This window comes from Podarcis gaigeae (assembly GCF_964106915.1).
Source record: "Podarcis gaigeae genome assembly, chromosome: 14".
Lineage (NCBI taxonomy): Eukaryota > Metazoa > Chordata > Lepidosauria > Squamata > Lacertidae > Podarcis > Podarcis gaigeae.
The window spans coordinates 22,203,324-22,227,665 of NC_139690.1; the positions used below are offsets into that span (position 1 = coordinate 22,203,324).

The following is a 24,342-nucleotide window of genomic DNA, read 5'->3' on the forward strand; positions in this document are numbered from 1 at the left end:
AACTTCCGAAAACATTCGAAAAGCAGGGCGCAGCTTCCGATTGGCTGCAGGAGCTTCCTGTGCTCAATCAGAAGCTGCATCGGACGTTCAGCTTCCAGAGAACATTCGCAAACCGGAACACTCACTTCTGGGTTTGCGGCGTTCGGGAGCCAAAACGTACGAGTACCAAGGCATTCAACAACCAAGGTACGACTGTATTCTTTTAAATGGTGTTTTCTAGTTTTACCTTGCAAACTGCCCCAATACTTTGCAATGTGGCGGCATAGAGACACATTTATAAATGAATAGATACTCAGCGCTGCAAAACTACATTGGTGGTTTCACGCCCGTGTGTTTTCCTCTCCTCTTTCCAGTTTTGAACTGATGCGCATGTGCTGGCAGTACAATCCCAAGATGAGACCCTCCTTCCTGGAGATCATCGGGAGCATAAAGGACGAACTGGACCCAGCCTTCAAAGAGGTCTCCTTCTTCTACAGCGACGAGAACAAGCCGCCCGACACGGAGGAGCTTGACTTAGAGACAGAGAACATGGAGAGCATTCCTTTGGATCCTTCCTCAACCCTCCAACCTTCTGACAAACACTCAGGACATAAAGCTGAGAACGGCCCCGGCGTGGTGGTCCTGCGGGCCAGCTTTGAGGAGAGGCAGCCGTACGCGCACATGAACGGGGGGCGCAAGAATGAGCGAGCCTTGCCTTTGCCTCAGTCTTCGGCCTGCTGACCTTTCAGAACCAGGTGTTGTTGTTTTTGTCGTCGTCGCGAAATCGTGCATCTGCACAAGCATCGGGAGAGGGGCGGGGGAGAGAGAGAGCAAGCAAAGCAAGCAAGAAAAATAACAATATATTCAAAAGCCTACTGTACCTCAGTGGATCTTCAGAACTGTCATAGCTGCACACAGGAGAATCCTCTCTTCAGTTTAAAAGACGAAATAGCATTTCTCTCTCTCTTTTTTCTTTTCTTTTTTTCAATATGCAAGCAGAAGATTGTTTCAAAGCAAAAAACAAAACTCTGAATGTGGGGCACACACTCAGCCTTCTGAAACTCTTTTGACAGTAACAATAGCAAATGAAAACTTGAGAATCTGATGTGTGCATCCCCCTTTCTTTCCTTCCTTTCTGCTTCATAATGGGAAACATATCTGCGTGAAGTTCAACTGTACGGCACTTTTCTTTTTTTTTAAAAGAATCACATCAAAAGAAAAATGGCAGGCCAGCAGAGGCACACACACACACACACACACTCTCTCCCTTTCTCTCTCTCTCTCTCCCCCTCCCTCCTTCTCTCTCTCTCTGTCTCTCTCTGTCTCCCTTCGCAAGCACCTGCTGAACACTTTAGGTTGTTACAAAAGCAAAGCAGGATTTAAAGGGGGGCGGGGGAAGGACTGGATTTTTAATATTATTCCTTAGTCTTTTTAGGATCACCTTAGAGATAAAAAGAAAGGCCATTATTTGTCCAAGCTTGTAAACTGTTTTCAACGCTGCCAAATTTTGCCAAAAACCCCACACAAAACGAACTTTCTTTTAGGGGTGTTTGTTTTTGGGTAGGCATCGAGGGGGCGAAATAATCACATGGTCCCTTAAAATGAAACGCAGACCAATACACTCCAATCATACACTGGCATTATTTAAAAAAAAAAAGAAAGATCAGATTGTCTAGATTTTTTTTTTTGACTGGACAAAAAGCCTGATTTTTTTTTTTTAATGCAGTTGAGAACCTAAAGGAGAGGGTAGAGGTGAAATAAATTACCTCCCCTTATATGAATTCTGGACAAAACTGGCACTGGTTAGCCAAATCTGGGGGGATGGGGCGGAGATGAATTTTGTGCAAAAATTCAACAGCACTACAAGAAGGAAATAGACAGAAAAAAGAAGGAATTTCCATGAGTTGTTCCTGCTCTTCCGTGGCAGGCTTGCGGGGAAATACTTAAGAGAAACACACACACACAAAATGGAGAAGAATAGCCAATTAAACGGATTCAAGCATCCAACACTTTGTTGACCTTTTTTCTCTCTGTTATTAAGACTTCAAAGGGTCTTGCAGTTCTATGTTAGACCATGGATCATTTGCATACACATTGTCTTTTTGTGTCACTTTTATAACTTTTTTACAGTTCAGATGCTCATCTATATGTCTGTACAGAAAAAAAAAGCTGCTATTTTTTTTGTTCTTTATCTTTGTGGATTTAATTATGAGAAATCTTCAGGTCTACCCCCTTTTTTCCCCTCTTGCCAACCCCTCCCTCCCCATTCCCAAAAAAGTTTCTAAATGCTTTGTACTATAATGTGTAACTTCTCTTTTTCGCCAACCCCCCGCTTTCCCAAGACGTGATACCTGAAACATGATTTGCCATCAACTGTTAATGCCTTTTATAAATACGTTTCTGTTTCCTCCCCCCTGTCTTCCTCTCTCTCAAATCTCTCTATTCCTCCCCTTTTCTGTTAGTTATTTTAACAGTATCTATAGGCTGTTTGGGCAGGCCTGGGTGGGGGGAGATATATTTCTGGTAGCGTGACTTCTGCATCCTGCCTGAATACATATCCTCCTCCCCCTTTTTTTAACAGTCTCCTCCTTTTCCTCGCCCTTTGCCCGTAATACAGCACCCATGTCTGTTACAGTGCAAGGTATGATGCAAGCTCAGGTCAGGAAAACAAGTTAACTATTTAGTACATTCTTATTCAGTGTTCATATTCATATTGGTGTATTGATAGCCTCGCCCCCATTTTCCTTTTGCCTTTGTTTTGTTTTTGGTTGTCTCTGTCAAACAACCACACGCATAAAAAAAAAAGTACATGCATATGTATTTTAAATGTTGGGTGCAACAGCTGTTGAGCTGCCAATACCAGATTTGGGGGTCATTTAAGAAAACAAGGGATTGATTGGTTTTTAACCCTTTCATCCTACGAACAGCACGTCTCTTTTAGTTCTCAGCGCTGGCAACTTTGTACAAGGTCACAAAACCTCTGTGTTTGTTTTTCTTTCTTTTCTTTTTGACAAAGTAGGCTCTGGTGGCGAAAAACAAGGATTGCTGATAGTTCCAGCTTGCAGGAAATGGTGGGTGGTTAAAAATGGAGGCAAGCCGCAAGAGGTCTTGAGCGTTTGGGACCACTGTTTGTATGTGAGCCAGTGGTTCCCTTGCGGCAGCTATGAATATCCGCATAAGTTCAGACCAAACTCCCCAAACAAAGCGAGGAGTAATTTGTTAGCTGAGTTGCATATGTTCTGTAGAGGAACAGGGAGCCTGCAGTTTGCAAAATCAAGGTGCCTTAACACTCGTTAATTCACCTGTACTTAACTGCATGGAAGTTCTGTATTAGCACTGATCCAACCAAAGTCTGACAGCAAAAAAAGAAGGGTTGTTCTGGGATGGAAATGTTGAAATATTTCATTTTGGGCGGGAGGGGGTGTTTGACTGAGAACAAAGAATTAAAATATAATTGCTAGATGTGACTGGAGATAATGATATGTTTGTAGTGCTTCCCCTCCCCTCATTTGTGTAGCTTCAGTCCCATTATTTTCTTTTTCACCTATCCCATAGTTAGCTATATCCCCCCTTTATAAAAAAGAAAAAAAGGAAAAAAAGGTATTCTATGTAGGATTTTTTTATTTATTTTTGTGCTATCAGTTTAAATCACTGTAGAGACGCCCCATAATAAATTTTAAATACTGAGATAAGGGTTTTTGAGTTATGACAAGGGGACAGTTTTTTATTTTTTCTTATTTTTTCAAACATTTATCTACCTCACTCTTATTTTTGTGTGTGTATATATATATATAAATATATAAATATACATCTCTCAGCAGCCAACAGTATACTGTTGATATACCGGTAACCTCATTCATTGTACAAACCACATACTCCAGGTTTTGGAGAGGAGAGGTCACTACCAAATCAAAAAGGTCACCTAAAAACATTTGTAGCTGCTGTTTTAAAAACACCGTTTATGCTTTCACTTGATGCTGTGTTGAGAGTTGAAAATCATTGCCAGAAGTCATTTGAGCTGAAATCAATAGCTGCTCTTAAAACCTGTTGAAATGGATGGGCAGGGGGGAAACCTCAGTGGAATATGCCCATGTCCTCGAAAAGAATGGCATAGTGAAGCACAACAGACCCAGGTCATCCTGTCTGAGAACTAGTGGCTCTCTGGGGTTTAAGAAAATGACAACTGTTAATACATTTATCATGCACCAATTGTGTACTGAATTTGGATGGTTGCTCTGCTTTGTACGGATAAAGAGTCCAAGCAGATGCATGTCTTTCAGATGCCCCAAGCACTCACAAAAAAGACTGTTGGAGCAAAGTGGTACCTACATAATAATGATGAAGTGTGGTAGGTTCCATTCTTTGGCTAAAACAAACAGTGAAATGTGCTGTCCTCAAACCAAGAACCCACTCAATGTACACTTTAGGAACTTTGGTGGAGAGGAGTGGGAGCTGCTTTTGTTTAACAGGAGCACTGAGGAATGTTTCATTCTGTGCAGATTGAATGTGCTGATCATCTTGAAATCCTTTTCCCCACACCTCCAAAACTCTGCTTTAGGTGTGGGTTCTGACCATCCCGTCGTCAGATTTGTCACGGCTTAATCCTTTTTTATTCTGCGTACCTGATTCTGGAAGTTGTTCCTGCAGGTATGGCTTGTGGCACATGATTGTGTTAGTTGACTATTTTTTGGAATTATGGAGCCTCTTAGATACATGGCCCATGGTTACACACTTCAGTTGTCGCCTTGAGAGAGCATGACTATCTAGTTCCTGCGCTTGACCCTGGGATGAGTGGGAGGTGGGAAGGAATCTGGAATGCCAGATGTGCCGGGCTTCCCCTGGCTTAATCTCTTGGTTTTGCCCTTTTCTTCTTGGTGATCCTTTGTGGTGGTGGTGGTGGCCTCTGTTCTCTTGCACATATTAAATCTCCACAACCGTGGGGATCCTCACTCAGTCCTTTCAGCTGGCTAAGAGGGTTTTGTTTAAAACTGTCCAAGTTATTATTATTTTTTATTGTATGTAGGTGGTTTTGAAATATTAGGAGAGAACACTAACAATGTAGTGCCCATCTAAAAAACACATTTCAGAAGCATTCAAGGGTAAGGCAGTCATGTGACTAAGCAAGTGGGCCCATGTGATAAGTCAGCCCATCTGGACCAAACCACCTCGACTCTACCATTGCATTCTGCACTCACAACATTTATAATAATTCCATTTTGGTTTCCACAGTCCTTTGTATTGGGATTTGCGTGCGTGTGTACATGTATGTGTCCCAGATCATATAATATTCCTGGCTTTTCCCATACGGTTGTTTATGCATGTCAAACAGAATTAATGTTGGCTTCATATTGGGCATGAGGCTGGGGTTTTCAGCAAGACTGTTGTCTTGCACGGGATGGAGAACTGATTTTAGATCTTGATGGGCTTGAATTAAAAATGTTTGGATTAACGTTGTAAAATAAGAAAAATCTACTCGTGTTCTTAATAGTAAACACAGGAGATCTTGGCTCCTTCAGTCACCAGATGTGACTTACCAACACAGATTGTCTTCATTGAAGGAAAAAAAGAAAGCTGAACTACCAGGTCCGTTATGTATTTTGATCAGAACATAAGAATAACCTTGATGGATCAGACCAAGGATCCAACCAGTCTTAGCATCCATTTTTCCACAGTGGCCAGCTAGATGTTTCTAAGCAGTCAACAAGCCAGGTACGAAGGCTGCAGCCCTTCTAGTTTATATCCTCCTGCAAGAGGGTTGTTGCATCTGGATCCAGATGTTCCATTTAACTTACATGGCCATCAGCCATTGTTATGGCCTCTCGTCCTCCATGGAGCCTCCTTTTTAAATCCATATAAACCAGTGGCTATCCTTGTATCTTGTAGCAGCAAGTTCTGTGTTTTCTTTCATGTGTCCTGAACCTTCTACCATTGGGTGACCCAGAGATCCAGTGTCAATGAGAAGAACTTTCTGTAACCCGTTTTTTCTCCCTTGTGCATTCTTTTTTTGAAAAAAAAACTCTACTATCTGCCCCCCCCCCCTTAATGTTTTATATGCTAAATTTTAACGGCGCTGAACTTCTTAGTTTTTCCTTTCTGGGAAAATGTTCCAACCCCATGGTCACACCTTTTCCAGCTTGTTGAGATGTAGTGAGCAGAATCATACCCATCATTTCAAGTGACTTTGCACCAATTGATTAGGTTATTTGTAATGTTATTTTCAATAAATTTCCAAACAATACCTAATTGGCTTATTTCATTGCCACTGCACATTAATAGCCATCACAACCTCCAGTATGTATTCTTGGAAACAACTTGATGGTTCAGATCCCATCAAACATGTATGTGTAAAGTTAGGGTTATTTTTTGGTCCATTGTGCATTACACAATTTCATTCCCCATGTTCTTCTTTGGAGCTTTTCATGGTCAGCATGAGTGTTCACTATCTTTAATAAATTAAAAAGCATCAGTCCCAATACAGATCCTGTTGGGACTTCACTGTTTATATTCCCCATTGAGAGGTTTCCCCATTATTCTTCATTTCTGCCTCCTGTTCTTTAATCTTAGTAATCCATAGGAGGAGTTGCCCTTTTATTCCATAAATGCTAAATTGATCCAGGAGTCTCTGATGAAGGATTTTGGCAAAATATTTTTTAGAAGTCAGAGAAATATAATATCTATTGGATTATCCTGATCTACCTGTTTTTTGAATCTCTCAAAGAATTCTAAAATGTTGATGAGGCAGGATTTCAATTTGCAGAAGCCAATTTGCTGCTTCTGTTTAATAATTCTGTCTTCTGTACATTATGCCAATTTTACTGCGATGGATGTTTGGTGAATGGGCCTGTCTTCTTCCAGGTCCTCTTGGCTCACTTAAAAAAATATAATTGTTGGGATTTGACTACTTTCTAATCCTCCAGTATAGAGGCCAGTTTGTATTGAAGCAACATGCAAATTTTTAAGAGCAACAATTTCTCATTTGGAGTTTTCAAAGAACAGCACGTATGCCGTCCAGAAATGGTGACTTGTTAACTTCTGATCTTATAATTAGCCCCAGATTTTCATTTCATGACACCTCCATTTGATGTAGTACCCACCCCCACCCCCACCCCCAAAATGTGATTCATATGTGTCTGTCACTGAGTTCTTTTAGTGATGTGCTGGAGGTGGTTTGGTTTCAGAGGAAGGAATTTTGTATCAACACAGAAGTGTTGCATGCTTGGTTACTATTAAATCAGATGTAAACCTTGTTATGAAAAGAACTAGACACCAAAAGCAGAGCATGAGGTGGGGCTAATTTCCAATTAATTTCTCCTCCTTGAGAGAAGAGATGTTAAGATTCTTTCAGTTTAACGCTGATGCTACTGTTGATACAGAAAATAAAAGAAATGCTCAGCCTCAAGACTAGTCACGAGATGGAACTGCTTTTTAGATCTCTGGGAACCTGCTGTGGGTTGTTTACTACAATCCATGGCTGTATGAATGACACTCCTGCTGTTGATATAATGTTCTATGTAGTTCTATTTTTTAAAAAAAATCCATTCCAGTAGTCAGTAATGCATTCTCGTTATGCTCTTTTAATTTTGTTTTTTCAATGGTGTACTCCATCACTGGATAACAATGAGTGGATCTATTGGGGCTCCTGCCATAGTTGCATAGCCCAGCAATGAACTCTATATACTGCGACCCCACTCTTTTAAGCATAATTAAAAGGAAAAAAAATGTTGGCACAAACAGAAATAACAAGAGAGCATGTCCATATATATGTGCCAACTCAATGGTTATGTATAGGTTAAACCCTTTTTTCCCCCTGCGGGTGCTGAAGATACAGAACCAATGGGGTTGTATTCTAGAAGTTGCTGGCTATCATCTCAGTTTGGAAGACCAACTGGTTCTGAGTCAAGGCACTTAACATTTCTTTTTAATAGCTTTTTTAAAAGAACTATAAGGAGGTCTATCCAAACTGAAGGCAGAAAATATGCAAGACACTGTGAAATACAGGTATGGGGCAAAGATACTGATCTACAAAGGCACAGTTTGCCCGAAGTTCAGCATAGTTTACAAAGCATGACAACATCCAACTAATTAATTTGACCTTGCATAATTGAATTCCTGTCTCAGTGTCTTTGCTGTGGAGTCAAGTACACTATGTAGAACTTTATTACTCATGATAACAAGTTTACCCTGATCCAGCTCTCCGTGTGCACATGGAGTTCTGCACACCTGGCTTCCCTGTTCACCTTAATGGAAGGCTACTCCGCTGAAGTAAATGGGGAAGTCCTTGCTGGAGTAGCGCATGTGCTGTACACACGTACTAGAGCAATTGGAAGGGATTGCTGGACTGGGCCACCTGATCATAAATAAGTGTTGCACAAGTTCCAGATGGCTTTCATTAGATGTGCATGTGGAATGGGTGTGTACTTGTGTGTGGTTGTCATCTTTTACTTTTGTATCCTTTCTGTTGACTAGCAATCCATTAGCATTTTCAATAGGGCTCTTAAGTCCAGTAGATTACGGGTAGTCAGTTGACAAAGCTCTGGTTTACAAAACAAAACCCTTATTACATATTTCATTGCATTTTATAAGTACATAGAATGATTTTTATAGAAATGTTTGTAGTTTATAAATGCCTAAAATAATTTAAGGGCACTTTTCAGTGTGTGTGGATGTATGTCTAAGGTTTTCTTTTCCTTTCCTTTCCTTTTTAGAATACTGGTTTTACTAGTTAGCTTTACAATATGCCAAAAAAGGATCCTGTACCAACTCTTAAATCATGGTTCATTTGTTGCCCCAAATACACAGTAAACCCAGAATATGTTCTGTATCTTCAGTCACCTGGTCTTCCAGAGCCCTCTGGATGGGTGGGATCATCTTCAACTGGTCATTTCACTTATACTGTATGGGTGCAGGTTGGGATAAAACCTCATTGGTTAAGGAAACAGAACCATTGTTGCTGCTACGCAGTCTTTAGCTACAATCCTCAGTACGCTTCTTTGGAAGTAAATTACACTGAAATCCAGGGTAAATGCATCTCCAAGTAAACGTGTTTGGGATTGGAATTATTGTTTGCATTATTTAAGTAACTGCTTTATTATTGCCTAGGTTGATTGAAGGATTTGACTGCATAGTATGATATCGTGGTGAAAAGCCACTTTCAATACTTATCACTGAAAGAAAGACAACTTACGTTTACAGATTCCTTATCACTTCTATTCAAAGAAAAGGTGGCTTCATATGCAGCCTGTACAATTTATGTAGATATTTAGCAACGTTAAATCTTTGTTTTAAATGACCATCAAAGGTCCCTATTTATTATTCTAATTATTTAAACAAGAATACCGAAGATCCAATTTCTGTACCCAAATTAAAACAGCTCCTTCTCCTCTTTACCCGAAGGGTTCTGGGTAGTTCTGTTGCCTTTTTTAATATATTTTTTTCTGTTTTCTAAACCAGTGAGGTTTGAGAAGAAAGGACTGGCCAGAGTTGTTCTACCTCTGGAACAAAAAAGTTGGAAAAAAACACAGAAACTAGAAAGTGCTATGGAACTGAATGCATTTGCAAACAACATTTTCCAAGTTACCTTGTTTAAAATATAAAGTTTTTTTAAAAAAAATAATAAAAAATAAAATAAAACAGTAATAACATGGCCAATTTATTACATAAAGACTTGCTATGTATAAATTATTCCTAAAGAAATTCCTGTGTTTATATTAAAATGAATCAGTAGATGAAAAAAATTCAAAATGTTTTTGTATATTCTGTTGTAAGAATTTATTCCTGTTGCGATATATTCTGGATTCTTTACATTATGAAAAAAAGAACCTTTTGTCTATTTTGAATGGCTGAAGCTAAGGCTCCTTTAGTTTCTCTTACTCTGCTTTTTTTCTAGTAGTTACAGTACTACATAATTAAGTTAAATAAAAAGAATTCTGTATGCATTTTTGCGTACTGTGTATTGCCTTTTATTCAGAATACAAGATACTTTTTAAAAAATGTAGCCTCTTCTAACAAGATGTGCTCTAAATGATGATGATGAATTTCTATTAAAGCTACTTCGTTTCTTTGGGAGGGGAGCGTTGTCCACCCTTTGGATAATTCTTCTTAACAAAAGTATCTGCAGTAACGCATCTTTTAAAATTCAAGATTTTCCTCAACAGAACCAGAATTACAGAAAGATTTATTTATTTGCAAGGGGTGGGGGGTTCAGCTTTACTTTATGTTTCTATGGTTTTCCATAGCCACTTAATATGTGCATGGTGTATTGTTCAATACAGTTACGGGTGGAATGGAAAGCCAGCTCCTATCAGCACAAGCCAGCTTGGCCAATGGTGAGGGATGATGGGAGTTGTAGTCCCAACAACATCTGGAGGGCCATCCCTCCAATGTACACATGCAGCTCCTTTGTCCCCAAGTATTTTTACATTTCATCCCTGAGTGTAAGCAGTGTGTGCATTGAATCACGAAGGCACAAGTTTGCACACACAGAGAACATTGGATTGCATTGGTTATTTTTTTAATAGGTATGACTGATGGTATTACATTTTTCATAAAGTCAGATGAAAATGAACATACCTTGTAACTTGTGTGCGTAGGGTTTTTGGTTTTACATTATCCCTTGTTTACATTGCTTTAAGATCTCTAAGATAACAGTCTGCAGGGCTCTTCCAAGAAGTTCTGCTGTCACCCATTGGGATAGTGGAGGTACATGGATAAACACTGCTCTTCCATTACCATAGTAAAGAGAGGTATAATAGATGTAATCACAAACGTACCTGCAGCATGGAGGAAAGGTATACCTAAAACTACACAATATGTATGCTTAATTATATACTTTTAACAGTTAACTCCAACTTGGTATTGAGGACTAGCTTTCAGACAACGCATCAGAAGAGGTAAGGTTGCGAACTGCTTAAAAGCATCTCAGTACAGCAAACAGTTTCAAGAATATCTGCACAGCTGTCCTTTATCTAGCACCAGAAAATTTGCATTATAAAAATAGTATTATAATCACAGTAATCCAAATTCAGTGATGCGTTAAGGCACAGAAGTGCCAAATCTCATTCAGTAAAAGATTCCCTACATCGTGGATGGAGAACCTTTGGCCCTCCAGATGTTGCTGGACTGAGATTCTAGTCAATCCTGGCCATTGGCCATTCTGGCTGGGGATAATGGAAAGTCCAGTAACATCTGGAGGGCCACACGTTACCCGCCCCTGTGCATTTAGGTTTGATCCCAACTTTGAGACTAATGGAGAAGCTTCAAGAAGCAGGTTCTCTGCATGCATGGACCAAGGTGCTAACTTGAGAAAAAGCATCAGATCCACCTTGTGGTTAACTTGGGGTCCTAAGAGTTTAGATCATGTTCCATTAAGTATTGGCCAGTATACACAAAAGATACTGTTTTCTCAGATCTTTCCAAATTTTGATGTGTTTGACTTTTGGGAATATTTCCTAGTTGAATCATGTCTCCCACAACTGACATGGTTTCTCAATACAGCAAGTAATTTACCTTCCTGCATCTCTGGAAAAAATTACATCCATCCCTTCCACCTGAACGTTTTTCCAGACACACTTCAAATTAATTGTAGAGTCTATTCTTTCTGGGCCTTCTAAGACACAATAACCTTTTTCTGGACAAAATCCACAAGCATCCTTTTCTTTATAGCCTTTGTTCTTCCCACACTGCTCCAGAATGATGATTGCTTTAGAAGTAGAAACCAGGCCAATATGAATCATAACCTGTAGGTTGCCCCACAAGAGAGAAGATAGGAAATAAGTTCTGATATACAGTATATAATGAATCTGTGCCCTGGCCTTGTGTGAAATACAGGCTTGCGATAGAGAACCTTGTCCCTGGAAATATATGTTTCCACTGTGTTGGGGAGAAAGTCATGGTTTTTTTGGTCTATTTATTCATTCAAACTATTTGTATGTTACTTTTTAGGGCCAGGCCCTCACAAAGTAACATGCATGATATCAGATGCATTAAGGACATCAGATAGATATACAATTACTATGAGAAAAACAAGTAATTAACACTCCTGAAGGGCAGCAGTGAAGAAAAGCCCTGTTGCTGAAAAGATGAGATGTAAATTAATCAGAAGGAAGTTGAGTAAAAGGGGGGGGGGGGTGGCTACCAGCAAGAAGGCAGAACACTGCATGTCTGCTAAAGGGGGTGCAGGTATATGTGTGAAAATGGTTCTGAAGGCAGGAATGGAGAGCCCTCCAGTTGTTGAACTATAACTCCCATTACTTCTTCCTGTTGGCCATGCTGGCTGGGACTGATGTGAGTTAAGAGTCCAATACCATCTGAAGAGTCACAGATTCCTCGTCCCTGCTGTAAGATAACCTGGTCCCAATATGTTTAGGGCTTTAAAGATTAATCCCAGCAGTTTGTAAAAAATAATAATAATGAATCTTCTGAAGATTACACAAAATATTTTGAGAATCTAAAGCTTAATTTTAAATTGAGTCCTCTAGTAGTATTTTCACTTACTTGGGGCTGAAGGGTTGCCCATGCTTGACAGACAATCTCTCTTGCTTTTTTGTAAGCCACTGGCAGTTCCATGATGTGTAGGTCTACATCACTTCCAAGACCAACTCTGGCCAGTTCCTGTGTTGGAGTGAACAACTTATGTTGTGTTAAAATATTTGATGTTTCAGAGGAAGCTGTACAGCTAAACTTTGTGGCCCAACTTCTCCTAAACCCCATTTCTTAGTCATGGCTGATCAGCATGCAGAAGAAGGAGATGGCCTAAGCAACCATGAACTCATCATCCTTCCTTTTTAAACATATAAGAGCCTTGTCTGATAGAGCAGAGCTGTTCTCAACTTTTGAAGGTAGACATAACCATGTTTGTATAAGTTACCAATGCAATGTTTAGGAATTCCAAATGCGTAACAGAGAAAATAACCACTCACCTGGGACTGCGGGTGAGCAGCCGTTGTCGCATGGCATGGCTGCAGTGGCTCCAGGGAGGCTGCCATCTTCTGGCACAGCCAGGGGAGGAAACAGCTGGCACTGCCAACCTCCGGCCGTATCGGGCCCTCGGATAAGGACGTACAGTGTACACTCAGCCAATCAGAGCCAGGGGCTTGGGGGCTGTGAGCAGCCCACCCCGAGCCTATTTAAGGGGGTGGCTAGGTGTTGGCCACCCTGTTGGCCAAACGTATGGTCCTCCAGGTGGTCTTGGAGGGTCATCGCTGGCTGGGACTGATGGGAGTTGGATTCCAAAAACTTATGGAGGGCCACAGGCTCCTCAACCTTGCCCTATGGGGAAGCTGCTGCCATGTAATCTTCCATGTTTCCACAATCTGCCTTTCCTGTGTACTAGCTACTAAAACTCTTCTCCATGCTCTGTTGGCCCTGGCCCCCCAACTACTTGCTGTTTTGATGATTAAATGTATGTCTCATAACGCACTCCCTAGGGACCTGTCCTTGTTTGGAAGAATCTCTATCTTCCTTTTCAAGTTGGAAGGTCCCAGTGTTTCATTTATTGTACAGAATCCAAGGTGGCACAGAAGGAGCCGCAGACTTAAGATTGCCCTGGTACTAGTGTGAATGGGGCAAGCTTGTTCTTGAAGGTTGGCTTCCTGAGTAAACTGTTACAATTTCCTTGTCAGCGGAAACATTGATTAGCTGTGCTCAATAAACTGTTTGACATAAACAAGCAAACAATTCTTGCAGGCGAAGTAAACACATTAGGAGAACACAGCCAGCTGTGTTTTTCCTGTGGCACGAATGGTCTTGGAGAGGCTCTTGCATCATCTTGCATAAGAATGCAGCATTGTTTGCCTGTTTTTCCAAAAGTAGATCCATGCCAGCTTACAATTAGCATTTTATTTTCTCACACACATTTGAATTTCTCTGTGTTTAATGAGACACTCTTCTGTGACTGGTTAGGCCAGGGTCAGATGGCCGCATGTAACCTCTCCCCCCCCCCTTTTCCATGCAAGAAACCGAGGCCAAATAATAGATTGGAAAGCTACTACTACTGTTTGCTGCCCATGGTAAGCAAGAAGAAAGGTTATTTGATCAAAAGCTGAGGACAGAAAGGAATTTGTAAACTATAAACAACTTTAATGCTTCTGCAGCAGGGGTCAGCAAACTTTTTCAGCAGGGGGCCAGTCCACTGTCCCTCAGACCTTGTGGGGGGCAGGACTATGGTTTTTTTGGGGGGGAATGAACAAATTCCTATGCCCCACAAATAACCCAGAGATGCATTTTAAATAAAAGCACAAATTTTACTCATATAAAAACATGCTGATTCCTGGACTGTCCAGGGGCCTTCGTTTGCCTACCCATGTTCTACAGGGTTCTCCCATCTCCAAAACATGCAGAACATAGCTCTTTTAGCAGGCATAGAAATCTCGGTTTGCTTGGGACAAATAGGGATGCCATCAATATAAAGAGAGAAGAGGTTAGGGCTGGTGTGTGTGCAAAAAAAACCTATTATTTGTGGAATCTGAACCTATCGAATTGTTTTTCAAGCCTGAATAAACCAGCATCTTCAGCTACACTCAAAAGTAATTTTTGCAACCAAAGAGGAAAGAGACTTTAATGTGTCTTCTACTGCAGGGCTTTGGCATGTTTAATGATATACAGCTTTCACTTATCTTATGTCATTTTTCAGCACTGCAAGAAACCAAAAATAGTCTTCAAAGAAATGCTCTATTTCATTAGTTTATTTTGGCTTTAGACTGCACTAATTTGCAAATAAATGGCACTTAATTTTCCTCCAAGATAGTATACCGTACTCTAAAATAGGGGCCAAACACTACCAGAAAACAATGTGTCGAGCTATTAAGTGATTATTCTTGTGGTTTCAGGCACAGAGCAAGCTAGGGCTAGGATAAATAATAATTATTAATTTATTAGATTTCTTACCCACCCTTCATACCAGAGTGCATTACAACAATTTAAAATACAATATTAAAATCAGTTAGAAGAAATTATAATCAAGAGAATAGGGTGGATCCTAAAATAAATATCTCAAGTGTCAAAAGCCAGGTTAAATAGAAGTGTCTTCAACATATGAGAAACAACCACATACGGTAATGAAGCTAGGCTTTCTCTATGGGGAGGAAATGCCACAGTTTATGGGCTGCTACAAAGAATGCACCATTCTTGGTTGTCACCTGGAAGTACGAAGAGGGTCCTCTCTACTGATCTTAACACCCAAGAGCATCTGTAGGGAAGTAGGCAATCTTTCAGATATTTAAATCCTAAGTAGTTTTAGATCTCCTGGATTGCTTGATCTCCTGGATTGTTTGAAATATTGACAATTTAGTAAGGAAGTTCTGGTTCAGTGATTTGGGTTCAAAATTTCACTGGGTATACAATAAATTTCCTATCCAGAACACAAAGAACATAATGCTTTATTAATACTATAATTTCCCCACTTAAAATTTCATCAGTTTTTGCTTATGTTTTGATTACAAATAAATAATTCCAGGTAGTGAAAAATACCCTACCTTTGAACGCAAGAGAAACACAAAGCTACACCGGAATATTGTTCCTTTTTGTACTTCAACATAAAGGGCATTCTTACCTTTGCTGCTTCCCAGCTAGAGTTAACAAGATGCTGTTGAAAAGGACCAAAGCCTGAAAGCAAATAAGTATAATTAAAACCTTAAAATTCATAAATTCCTGATCTTGTCACGATTTGTTCCCTTGGCTAACTTCTGCTGTGAGTTGTTTATTGAATGGTTCTTGAGATTTTTACAGTAAAAGGTTCCCTTATCTCAGCTTCTCAATGACAAACAGGCATGTGTTCAAGTTCTATGTCACACAAATTTAACTATTTACAATTAACACATAGCTGAATCAATAAACTTTTTTTTTTTTTGCTATTTTTTCTGGTAATATTCCTGTAATATTTTTCATAGCAAATTAAAAAAATACAGTTAATAATTCTGCTCTGAAAAAGACTTTGTATCTGAAAGCATGTTTTAGTTGCTGTATTTTAATAGTTGCTGTGTTTTGTTGTTAGATTTTATGTTGTAAGCCTCCCCACGAGCATGAATTCATGAAGAGCTGGAACGGATGGATGAATAAAGAGATACAGAGGTGTAAGTAGTATAAGGGGAAGAGATCTATCCTCTACTCCACAATCCACATAGATGTGTACGAAATGTGAAATTTATCCTTTTAATGTAGACTCTTTGTTCATGAACTGCAAAGATCTAAAAGGTATTTCACTCATTGATCCACATTAGGAGACCTCCCCACTTTACATTTATGCAGGATAGTACATTTAGCTATGGGCTTAATTTTGTACTGAACTAGTGGAAGGATTTTGCCCCTTCTACTCCAGGGATGCAGAACCTGTGCTCCTTCAGATGTTGAAGGACAACAACTCCCAGATTCCTGGCTGCTGACCATTCACAGTAAGGCTGATGGGAGTTAAAAATCCAGCAGTATCTGAAGGGCCACAGGTTCCCCTTCCCTTGCCCAATAAAATTAGAGTTGCAACAGAATCATAGAACCATTATCAATTATGCAGCAGCTTTTGAAATAATGCTAGTTTTAATGCAAGTTCTTATAAAAACTACAGTTCACAAGTAACATCTTAAAATGCATTCTGGCTCTATCAGGGAAGAAACCTAAGATGGTGTCTCTTCGGGTATGATACATAAATCCATCATCTAAAGACAAAGTGTGCTGCTTGCTTCAGAACTATAAGGCTCCTTAAAAACTCAAATGCAAATTTTGTTCCAGTTTTGAGATTCTTTTTAAACTAACAAGCTGACAATTTTTCGTGCCTTCCTACATTACACACATTATCTTCTGCCCAAGAGTTTTTGCCACAGAGAGGGAATATCAGTATATCTTTCTATACAGAAAAACATATTGGTGCCCCACCCCTTATATTCAGTAACGCAGGATAGTATGGTTGAAGTTATCATATTCCGGTTTCTCAACAGCTCTGTGATTTGGGTTAGGCAAAAAATGAGAAAAGGGCCAAAGATGCCTAGTGAGTTTTAGGATTGATCAGGAATTTGAACTTGGAACATCAAGTACAATATTTTACCAGGTATAACACAGGGAACAGATGAAACGTTTGAGAGGAAAAACAGAGATATGGTTCTGTATCTGCTTCACTGCTTTTTCAGTAAAAGAAATGGGGGGCTCACCAGAGTTGTACAACATCAAGTTATGAGCTAGCTGAGTGAAATGTGCAGCCTGCAACTGTGGCTATAAGAAACCTCTGCCGAGGGTTTAGCTGTTGTATTAAAAGAAGTGACTTCATTATGAGCTCTTCAAATATTGGAGTGTCGAAACCAACACAGGGATCATATTGACTGAATAATATTGGCTACTAAAACCAGAAATGGTGCCAACAATTTTGTTTCAAGCAGGTGAAAAAGTGACTGAGGCATTTATTGATGACACTGCAGTACCTCTAAACTGCACCTGCACATTTAACAGAAAGATATGGGACATAAAACATAATGCTGCAGTGTGATGTTCTCCTGTTTAGGGTTTTAGCCAGCCAGCAGTGCCATTCCGTGCCCAATGAGCATACTGATTGGGCTGTTTGCCCTCCCCCCTTTTAGGTTTCATTGGGGGGCCATTTCCATGTGCAGACCTTGGGGCTCTCCAGACCTGCTGATACCACCCCCTTCTGCATGGCTGCTGTTCTGGATTTTAATTTGTTGCTGGTTATTGTAGTTAAGGAAAAGGAGAAGAAGGTGATCTCAAAGAGCAAAGGTAGTTGTCTTAGCCTATAAGAAAGACCCCAAAGTCCATATTGGACTTTTCTGGTTTATAAAATAGCATGCAAGCTTTTGAGTTTCCCCAGAATCTTCCATCTTAAAACTTACCAGAATCAAACATGGATGGCTTAAAAAACACCAGCAGCCTTTTCTTTTCATGCAAGTTAAGCCTATTGATGACTGCTAGCCATGATGGTGTCCTACCTCTACCTTCAGAAGGAGTGTGTATCTGAATACAGTGGTACCTTGGTTCTCGAACACATTAGTTGTTGAACAAATCGGCTCCCAAATGCTGCAAACCCGGAAGTAAGTGTTCCGGTTTGCGAACGTTTTTCGGAAGCCGAATGTCTGACGCGGCTTCCACTTGAGTGCAGGAAGCTCCTGCATCCAATCAGAATCTGCGCCTTGGTTTCCAAATGGTTTCGAGAGTTGATCGGACTGCCGGAACGGATTAAGTTTGAGAACCAAGGTACCACTGTACTAGTTGCTAGGAATCACAACTGGGAAGAGGGTTGTTGCATTCATGCCCTGCTTTGCATGCTTCCATAGGTATAAATCTGGCTACTGTGGTAGCAGGATGCTAGACTCGATGGGCCTTTGGCCTGATCCAGCAGCGTTCTTCTTATGTTCTTATATTCTCTTCCCTATATGTTTTTTAAACATCTAGTCTGATGTTTGCATACGATTTTATGACATTTCGGGTGGCCAAATAAATCTATTTCCCTCATATGGACATTAAAAATGGATATGTATAATTTTGTTCAGATTACGGCAACACAGGGGGTTGGACTAGATAACCCTTGGGATCCCTTCCAACTCCACAGTTCCACAATTCTACAGAAAGCTTAAGTAGTTTCGTCATTCCCACTTCCTCATCCAAGTCACCTAAAACTATGGAGCGTCTGAAATGTTTCTGCCTAGGCTGCCTGGGAGCTATTTTAAGAAACACAAAAATAATCTTAAATTGTGTGCTAACTGAAAATGGCTAGATTCAGATTCTCTTTGACGCCACTTCATTCTCAGTCCTGTGTCCTCAGATGGCCTACAGTGGAAAACTATCCAGCAACTCACATGTCAAGCCTATACGTAATGATTGCCTTTAGAGCAGCTAGTGGCGTAACAGTGAGCAAGAGTGTGCAGTGGCATTCCAGGAGAGTTTCAACCTTTTAAAGCTCAGTCTCTCTCTCTTAACTGATTGCATCTTCACTGGTGATTCAGCATTAACTATAACTGAAAAGAAATTATCCAAAATTGGCTCCAGGGACTTGGATGTTCCGGAATGCTATTTCAACACACTGTTTATATATTATAGTGTTGGGGTAATAAAACAGTGTGTGTTATTTCCTCTGATTTTTATCTCCTTGTTTTGAAACTGAGAAGTTGAAATTTGACATGTGTTGGCTCTAATTTTGGACCTTGATGTGGAACTGGGAAGCAGTCTTGCTCTATAGCTCTTTTTAGGCAACACTTTTCTAGTTTTACCCTAGAGGCTAAATAGCCCGCACAGGAAAAGATATCAACAGATATTTTCGGAAGTGACAGGAATAACGAACGGCAAGCTTTCTTGGATAAAGGATAGCATGCATTTTCTTTTACCCCACTGACATACCATCTGATCTTTTTTAGCAAGTTGCAGCAGTGAGCTATTTTCCATTTGGAAATGTTGGTATGTCCAGTTGCTAGTTGTTTGTGTGTCTGTGTGTGCCTTTGGAGTTGTTTATGACAAAGAGCAGACCAGTGTATGCACATTCCATGCATGGCTAAAAGAGGACTAAAAAAATTGAGCCTTACCCGTGACAACCACCGTGTCAGAATTGATGTCCATTTAATTTAAATCCTTTACGTTCCGGACACCAATAACCAGCTCACTCTTCACTGGTATCATGCTTGATCACAGCTGACCTTATTATATTCTTTTACCATCTGTTCCAAAATGTCCATCTTCCTATTGGTCAGTGGAAAAACACTTCACCAAACTGGGACTGTTCTGGTTTCACATGATGTGGGATAATTTTAATTACACAAGCCCTGGAATATTGATGGTTACAAAGATCCTTATGCTTTCTCCCCTTTCAACTATGCTGAATGACTTAACTACATAATCTTAGCTATTGATTTCAAATCTAACCTGATTAGAAATAATCCAATCACTTATATTTTTGTATGTCTCTGTGGCATAGTGATGCTGAATTAATAAAATAAGTCTACCTATTACTTATAAATTTGGGCTTTTATAGTCCACTATAAAAGCCAGTGCTCTGTAGAAGCAATTTTAGTTATCTTTTGTTTATTTATGTCTCTATATCTTGCTTTTCCAGGCAAATAGTCTTGACAAAGTGGCTTACAATATAAACAGCCTCTCTGAGGCTCTTTCATGCCCCTCTTCTTTGGAGATCAGGGTGGCATACTGTCATCATAAAATAACACTAATTTAAATCACAGTTAAAAACCACAAAGACACATAAAAATATGGTATAAAAACCATTTTCCATTTTAAACTGAAGCATCTATAACTACTATAGGATTAGAACCAATGGTTGCGAATCCAATGAAGCTGATTTTGGCTAAACATTAGCAGAGCTTTTTCAATGGACCTAAAATTCAGCCTCGTCCTTTTTAAATGGGTCTCGTTGCATCTGGCTTAATTTGAAACCATAGTATCTATGCTAATCACTCCTATTTGGTGTATAGGGGACTAGAAGCTATTGTACAAAGTGCATGCTAATTTTTTTTAAAGAGCATAAGAAGAGCCCTGCTGTATCAGCCCATCCAGTTCAGCATCCTTTTCTTACAGTGGCCAACCAGATGTTGATGGGATGCCCACAATCAATACCTGAATGCAGTACCTAGCAACTCTCACTGAGAAGCCTTACTGCCTCTGACATTGGGGGTAGAGCATAAACAATGTGGTTAGTAGCTATGGATGATAGCCTCATTCTCCATGAATTTGTCTAATCTGTTTTTAAAGCCACCAAAGTTTAAAGCCATATTCCCCCCCCCCCAAGAAGGCTAAAATATGGACAGTTGGAGTGCATGCTAGTAGAGTTCCTACATTGCTGTGGACACTGCAGCTATTAAATCATACATTTTTATGAGCTTGGACACTACAATGTGTTGCATGTGCAACTACCTTTGAAAACGTTCCAGAAACTGCAGTTCGTTTGGGATATGGCTTCGAGACTGCTAGATGGGACCAGGTGATTTTTTTTTTTGCCATCTTCACTAGATCCAAGTTCATTTCTAAGCTCCACTCAAGGCGCTGATTTTGATTTTTTAAAGCCCTTGGGAGCAGGGCACCAGAAATACTATCTTATTCTACATGTGAACCTTGAGATCTTGGCGTCCAAATATCCTCCTCTGAGGGAACTGCAGGAGCCTTTTCAGTGGTGGCACCCTAGTTGTGGGATGTCTTCCCCAGAAAGTCTTGCCTAGGACCTACTTTGCTGTCGTTTCAGGCCAAGGCTGATTTTAAGTATCTTCCCATTATTATATTTCCCCACGACTTTAAATCTGTTTTAGCTGTAAGCTTTTACTCTGTGGTTTGTGTTTCTTTGCCACAATACTGTATAAGGATACCACCACCACCCCACAAAAAAACCCCATCGTTTTGTCTCACTGGAGGCTATTTTGTGGTGAATACATGCACACCTGTATGTATTTGTCATGTGTATTTATTTTTAAGTGGGTTTTTTTGGCGGGGGGAGGAGGCCTTGAATTAAAAGTCAAATACGAATAGATTTCTTTGGCAGGAGGGCATTTTGTGGGGAATAAACACGGCTTCCCATCCAAGAGCCGGTAGATTTGTCGCAATTGTTTTTTGAGAGGATATGTGGAGAATACCAATTGCCTCACGGTAGGCTATTTCCCCCGCTTCCCGCCGAAAACGCTAAGGCAACCTATACGCACTCCGTGAGCTGACTGAGATTTCGACGGCCGAAGTGGGTGTGAACGGAAAAGCCATGAGGGAGAGAGACTGTCGATGGGCGGCTCTGAGGGCCGACGGAGGAGGAGCAGCAGGGAGGCTTTAGAGCCGCCCCGGAGGAAGTGATGATGGCGGCTGCGGTGGCCCCTCAGAAGCGGGCGGGAAGCGCCGCCTCAGGCCGTGCGGGTAAGAGGGACTGCGAAGCGCTGGCTCTCGCTTCTCTCGGGGCTTCATTCTCACACGGCTTTCAGCTTCGGGAAAGGGGTGTTTTTCTTTTCGTGTTTTGATTTTTTGAGAGTTGTGTGTGTGTGTTTCGTTGTGTGCATATTTTAATCCGATTACAGCAACAAGGGCAGCGACTAAAAGCACAGCGCATTCCCCTCTCGCGTTTGAGAAATCAAGACCGCAACTGCGTGCCGAACCGTAGGTTGAAAACACGCCATCCCTCCTCCGCAAAGAACCATGGGGACTGTAGTTTACCCACACCGGAAAGCTACGTGCCTAGCCCCCTTAACAAACTACAATTCCCAGGGTTCTCTGCGTGAAGATATATGTTTTTGTTTCACGCACAGAAATCCTGCCTCCTCCCCAACCCCGCCGCCAGCTTCTCGGCTTGTAAATACTGAAAGTCCCTAATTTCTTACCTCCCTTCACCAAAGTGTAGCATTTTATGATGTGAGAATCTTTACCTCAGGGCAGGCGGGGCAATGGGGTCCCTCCCTCATTTTTAGTCAATATATGCAATAGTTTATTACAACATTTTTTCCTCCAAGGAAACTAGGTGTGATGTACATAGTTCACCTACTCTTCATTTTATCTTCACAATTCTGTGGTGCAGGTTAGACTGAGAGGCAGCGACTGGCTAAAGGCCACCTTTTCGGCACCGTAGCAGAGTTAGTCTTTGAACCCTGGTCTCCTAGGCCTTAGTCCTTTTCTCTTTAAGGTTTTGTGACCCACAGAAGTATTAATGCTCTGGATGTTCTCCTATTATAGTAGGAATCTTCTAGATCCTCCTTCCAGCAGTTTTTGACCCCATAGATACAAAATGTCCTTCATAGACCACTGGATCCCATTTTAAGTTTTGGCCCATTAGCATTGGGGCTACTTCCAAACTGCTATTTGTGGATGGCTTTCAGTTCTCTAACCACAAATTCAGATTTTGCAATCAAAGTGAATTGGGTACCCTTCCAGGACTTTGTGGGGTAAGGAAGGTGATGGGGGGAAATGCATTGGAAATAGTGAGATAACAGTTGCTTCATATAACCTCCCTGCAAACAAATTGGATTGAATGCTCAGTAAACAGCCACATTGTGTAATCTGGTTGCCAGTTCATTTCTTGGCCCAACTGAAAGTGCTCACATTGCAGCTCAACACCCAACTTAGACCCCAAATATTTGAAAGACTCTCCTACAGAGCCTCTTGGGTGCTAAGATCAGCAGGGGGTGCCCTCTTGGTAGTTACTCTGCCCTCAGAGTCTCAGTTGGTGATTGTCTGGAACAGGACATTCTCTGTGGCAGCCCCTAAGGTCTGGAACTCTCCCCACAGATGCCTGGCACCTATACCACTTTCAGTGAATGCTGATGACCTCTTTACCCTGGCTTTTGACACTTGAGGTGTATATCGTAGAATCACAGAATTGTAGTTGTAAGGGACCATGAGGGGAGGGTCATTTATCTAACCACCTGCAGTGCATGAATCTTTTGTCCAAAGTGGGGCTTAAACCTACAACCCAAAGTTTATAAGCGTCTCATGGTCTACTGACTGAGGTATCCTGCCTTATTTTTAGTGACTGTAATTTGTTTTAAACTGTTATAACCTGCCCTGAGATCTTAAGGTGAAGAGTGGGTAATTAGTAATAAGCATAATAATCTCCCTGTTAAGGAGGAGGGGGTTGCCTGGGGGGAGAGGTAGAGAAGAAGGGGGAGGGTGTTGACGGTAGAAGGAGAGAGAAAAATGAAAGATACCCCCCACTTTCAGGGTTATTTTCAAAAACACTAACACATCCAGGCAGACACCCCATCAAGCTACTTTGCTGTTTTCTTGCATTTCTCAAGCCCTCTCTGTAAAACTAAGGAACTGTTAATTACAGAAGCTGGGGAGGATTTTTGGAGGGGGCTGCAAGTTAATGAAATGATGGCACCCAGGGCTCCCCTGAATGTCCCTCTAGTCACCCCAGGGTGCCACAGCACACTGGTTGACAACCACTGACGTAGGGGATAAAATTGAATGCTGAGTAACCCCACACTGAAGGCTCTATGGGGCCAAAGAGCACTCTCCAAGCATCACCCTCTGGAAGCGACCATCCAAGTAGGACCAGAACCACTCCAAAGCGGTGCTACCCACACCTAACTTGGACAGCTGCTCCAGAAGGGCTCCAGAAGGATACTATGGTTGGTGGTTTGTAAAACTGCTGAGAGGTTGAGGAGAATTAACGGGGACACATTTCCGCTGTTTTTCTCCCAAGAAAGGTAACCATGCAGGGCGAGCAAAACAGTTTCTGTGCCAAAACTGGGCCCAATTGAAATGGATTTAGAAAATCAGTTTCCTCCAAAAGTGTCTGGATCTGGTCTGTGACTACCAGCTTAAGAACCCTGCCCAAGAAGGGGAGATTGGCAACTGGCCAGTAGAATCTACCAGTTAATTACTTTAACATGGGTCCTACTTTTAATTTCTTGGCTTCTGTTTGATTTTTCTTTTGCTTATTTCTGTCTTCTTGGGACCTTTCTG

General features: G+C 40.9%; 3 protein-coding genes across 13 annotated transcripts in view; 2 read left to right on the forward strand and 1 right to left on the reverse strand.

The window, feature by feature from the left end:
• The window catches only part of IGF1R (insulin like growth factor 1 receptor), a 179,120-nt gene extending 169,206 nt beyond the window's left edge, over positions 1 to 9,914 (forward strand). Inside the window, exon 21 of the mRNA XM_083713065.1 lies at positions 354 to 9,914. Coding sequence (XP_083569191.1) covers positions 354 to 720 — 367 coding nt within the window. The 3' untranslated portion in view covers positions 721 to 9,914. The remainder of the gene's footprint in view (positions 1 to 353) is intronic.
• On the reverse strand, positions 9,586 to 22,388 carry PGPEP1L (pyroglutamyl-peptidase I like). 6 transcript variants are annotated; one of them, XM_083713296.1, is made up of 7 exons: positions 20,824 to 21,293; positions 19,485 to 19,638; positions 15,527 to 15,579; positions 12,472 to 12,588; positions 11,485 to 11,714; positions 10,549 to 10,748; positions 9,586 to 10,104 (listed from the first exon to the last, which is right to left on the reverse strand). In XM_083713296.1, exons 2-6 carry the CDS (start codon positions 19,516 to 19,518, stop codon positions 10,580 to 10,582), a joined length of 603 nt encoding a protein of 200 aa, XP_083569422.1. In that variant the 5' UTR covers positions 19,519 to 19,638; positions 20,824 to 21,293; the 3' UTR covers positions 9,586 to 10,104; positions 10,549 to 10,579. The 6 variants fall into 6 exon arrangements, with proteins under 6 accessions (XP_083569422.1, XP_083569425.1, XP_083569424.1 ...); XM_083713299.1 differs by lacking the exons at positions 9,586 to 10,104; positions 20,824 to 21,293 and adding an exon at positions 22,374 to 22,388 and having other exon boundaries at positions 10,468 to 10,748; XM_083713298.1 differs by lacking the exons at positions 9,586 to 10,104; positions 20,824 to 21,293 and adding an exon at positions 21,590 to 21,690 and having other exon boundaries at positions 10,468 to 10,748.
• The window catches only part of LOC310831918 (protein FAM169B-like), a 53,032-nt gene continuing 50,348 nt past the window's right edge, over positions 21,659 to 24,342 (forward strand). For all 6 annotated transcript variants that reach the window (XR_014558043.1, XR_014558044.1, XR_014558045.1 and 3 more), the window contains exon 1: positions 21,659 to 21,801. Coding sequence is in view for 2 of the 6 variants with exons in the window: in XM_083713227.1 (XP_083569353.1) it covers positions 21,741 to 21,801 (61 nt within the window). In the remaining 4 variants the exon portion in view is untranslated. The remainder of the gene's footprint in view (positions 21,802 to 24,342) is intronic.

What these genes read in the sequence shown, in the direction of transcription:
- PGPEP1L (XM_083713296.1), bottom strand. Translation starts at nt 19,518, where the DNA reads ATGGACATCAATTCTGACACGGTGGTTGTCACGG. An exon ending in CTAGCTGGGAAGCAGCAAAG is followed by an intron (nt 12,589 to 15,526) that starts GTAAGAATGCCC and finishes ACTCCAACACAG; the next exon opens with GAACTGGCCAGAGTTGGTCT. An exon ending in GGGCAACCCTTCAGCCCCAA is followed by an intron (nt 11,715 to 12,471) that starts GTAAGTGAAAAT and finishes GGCAACCTACAG; the next exon opens with GTTATGATTCATATTGGCCT.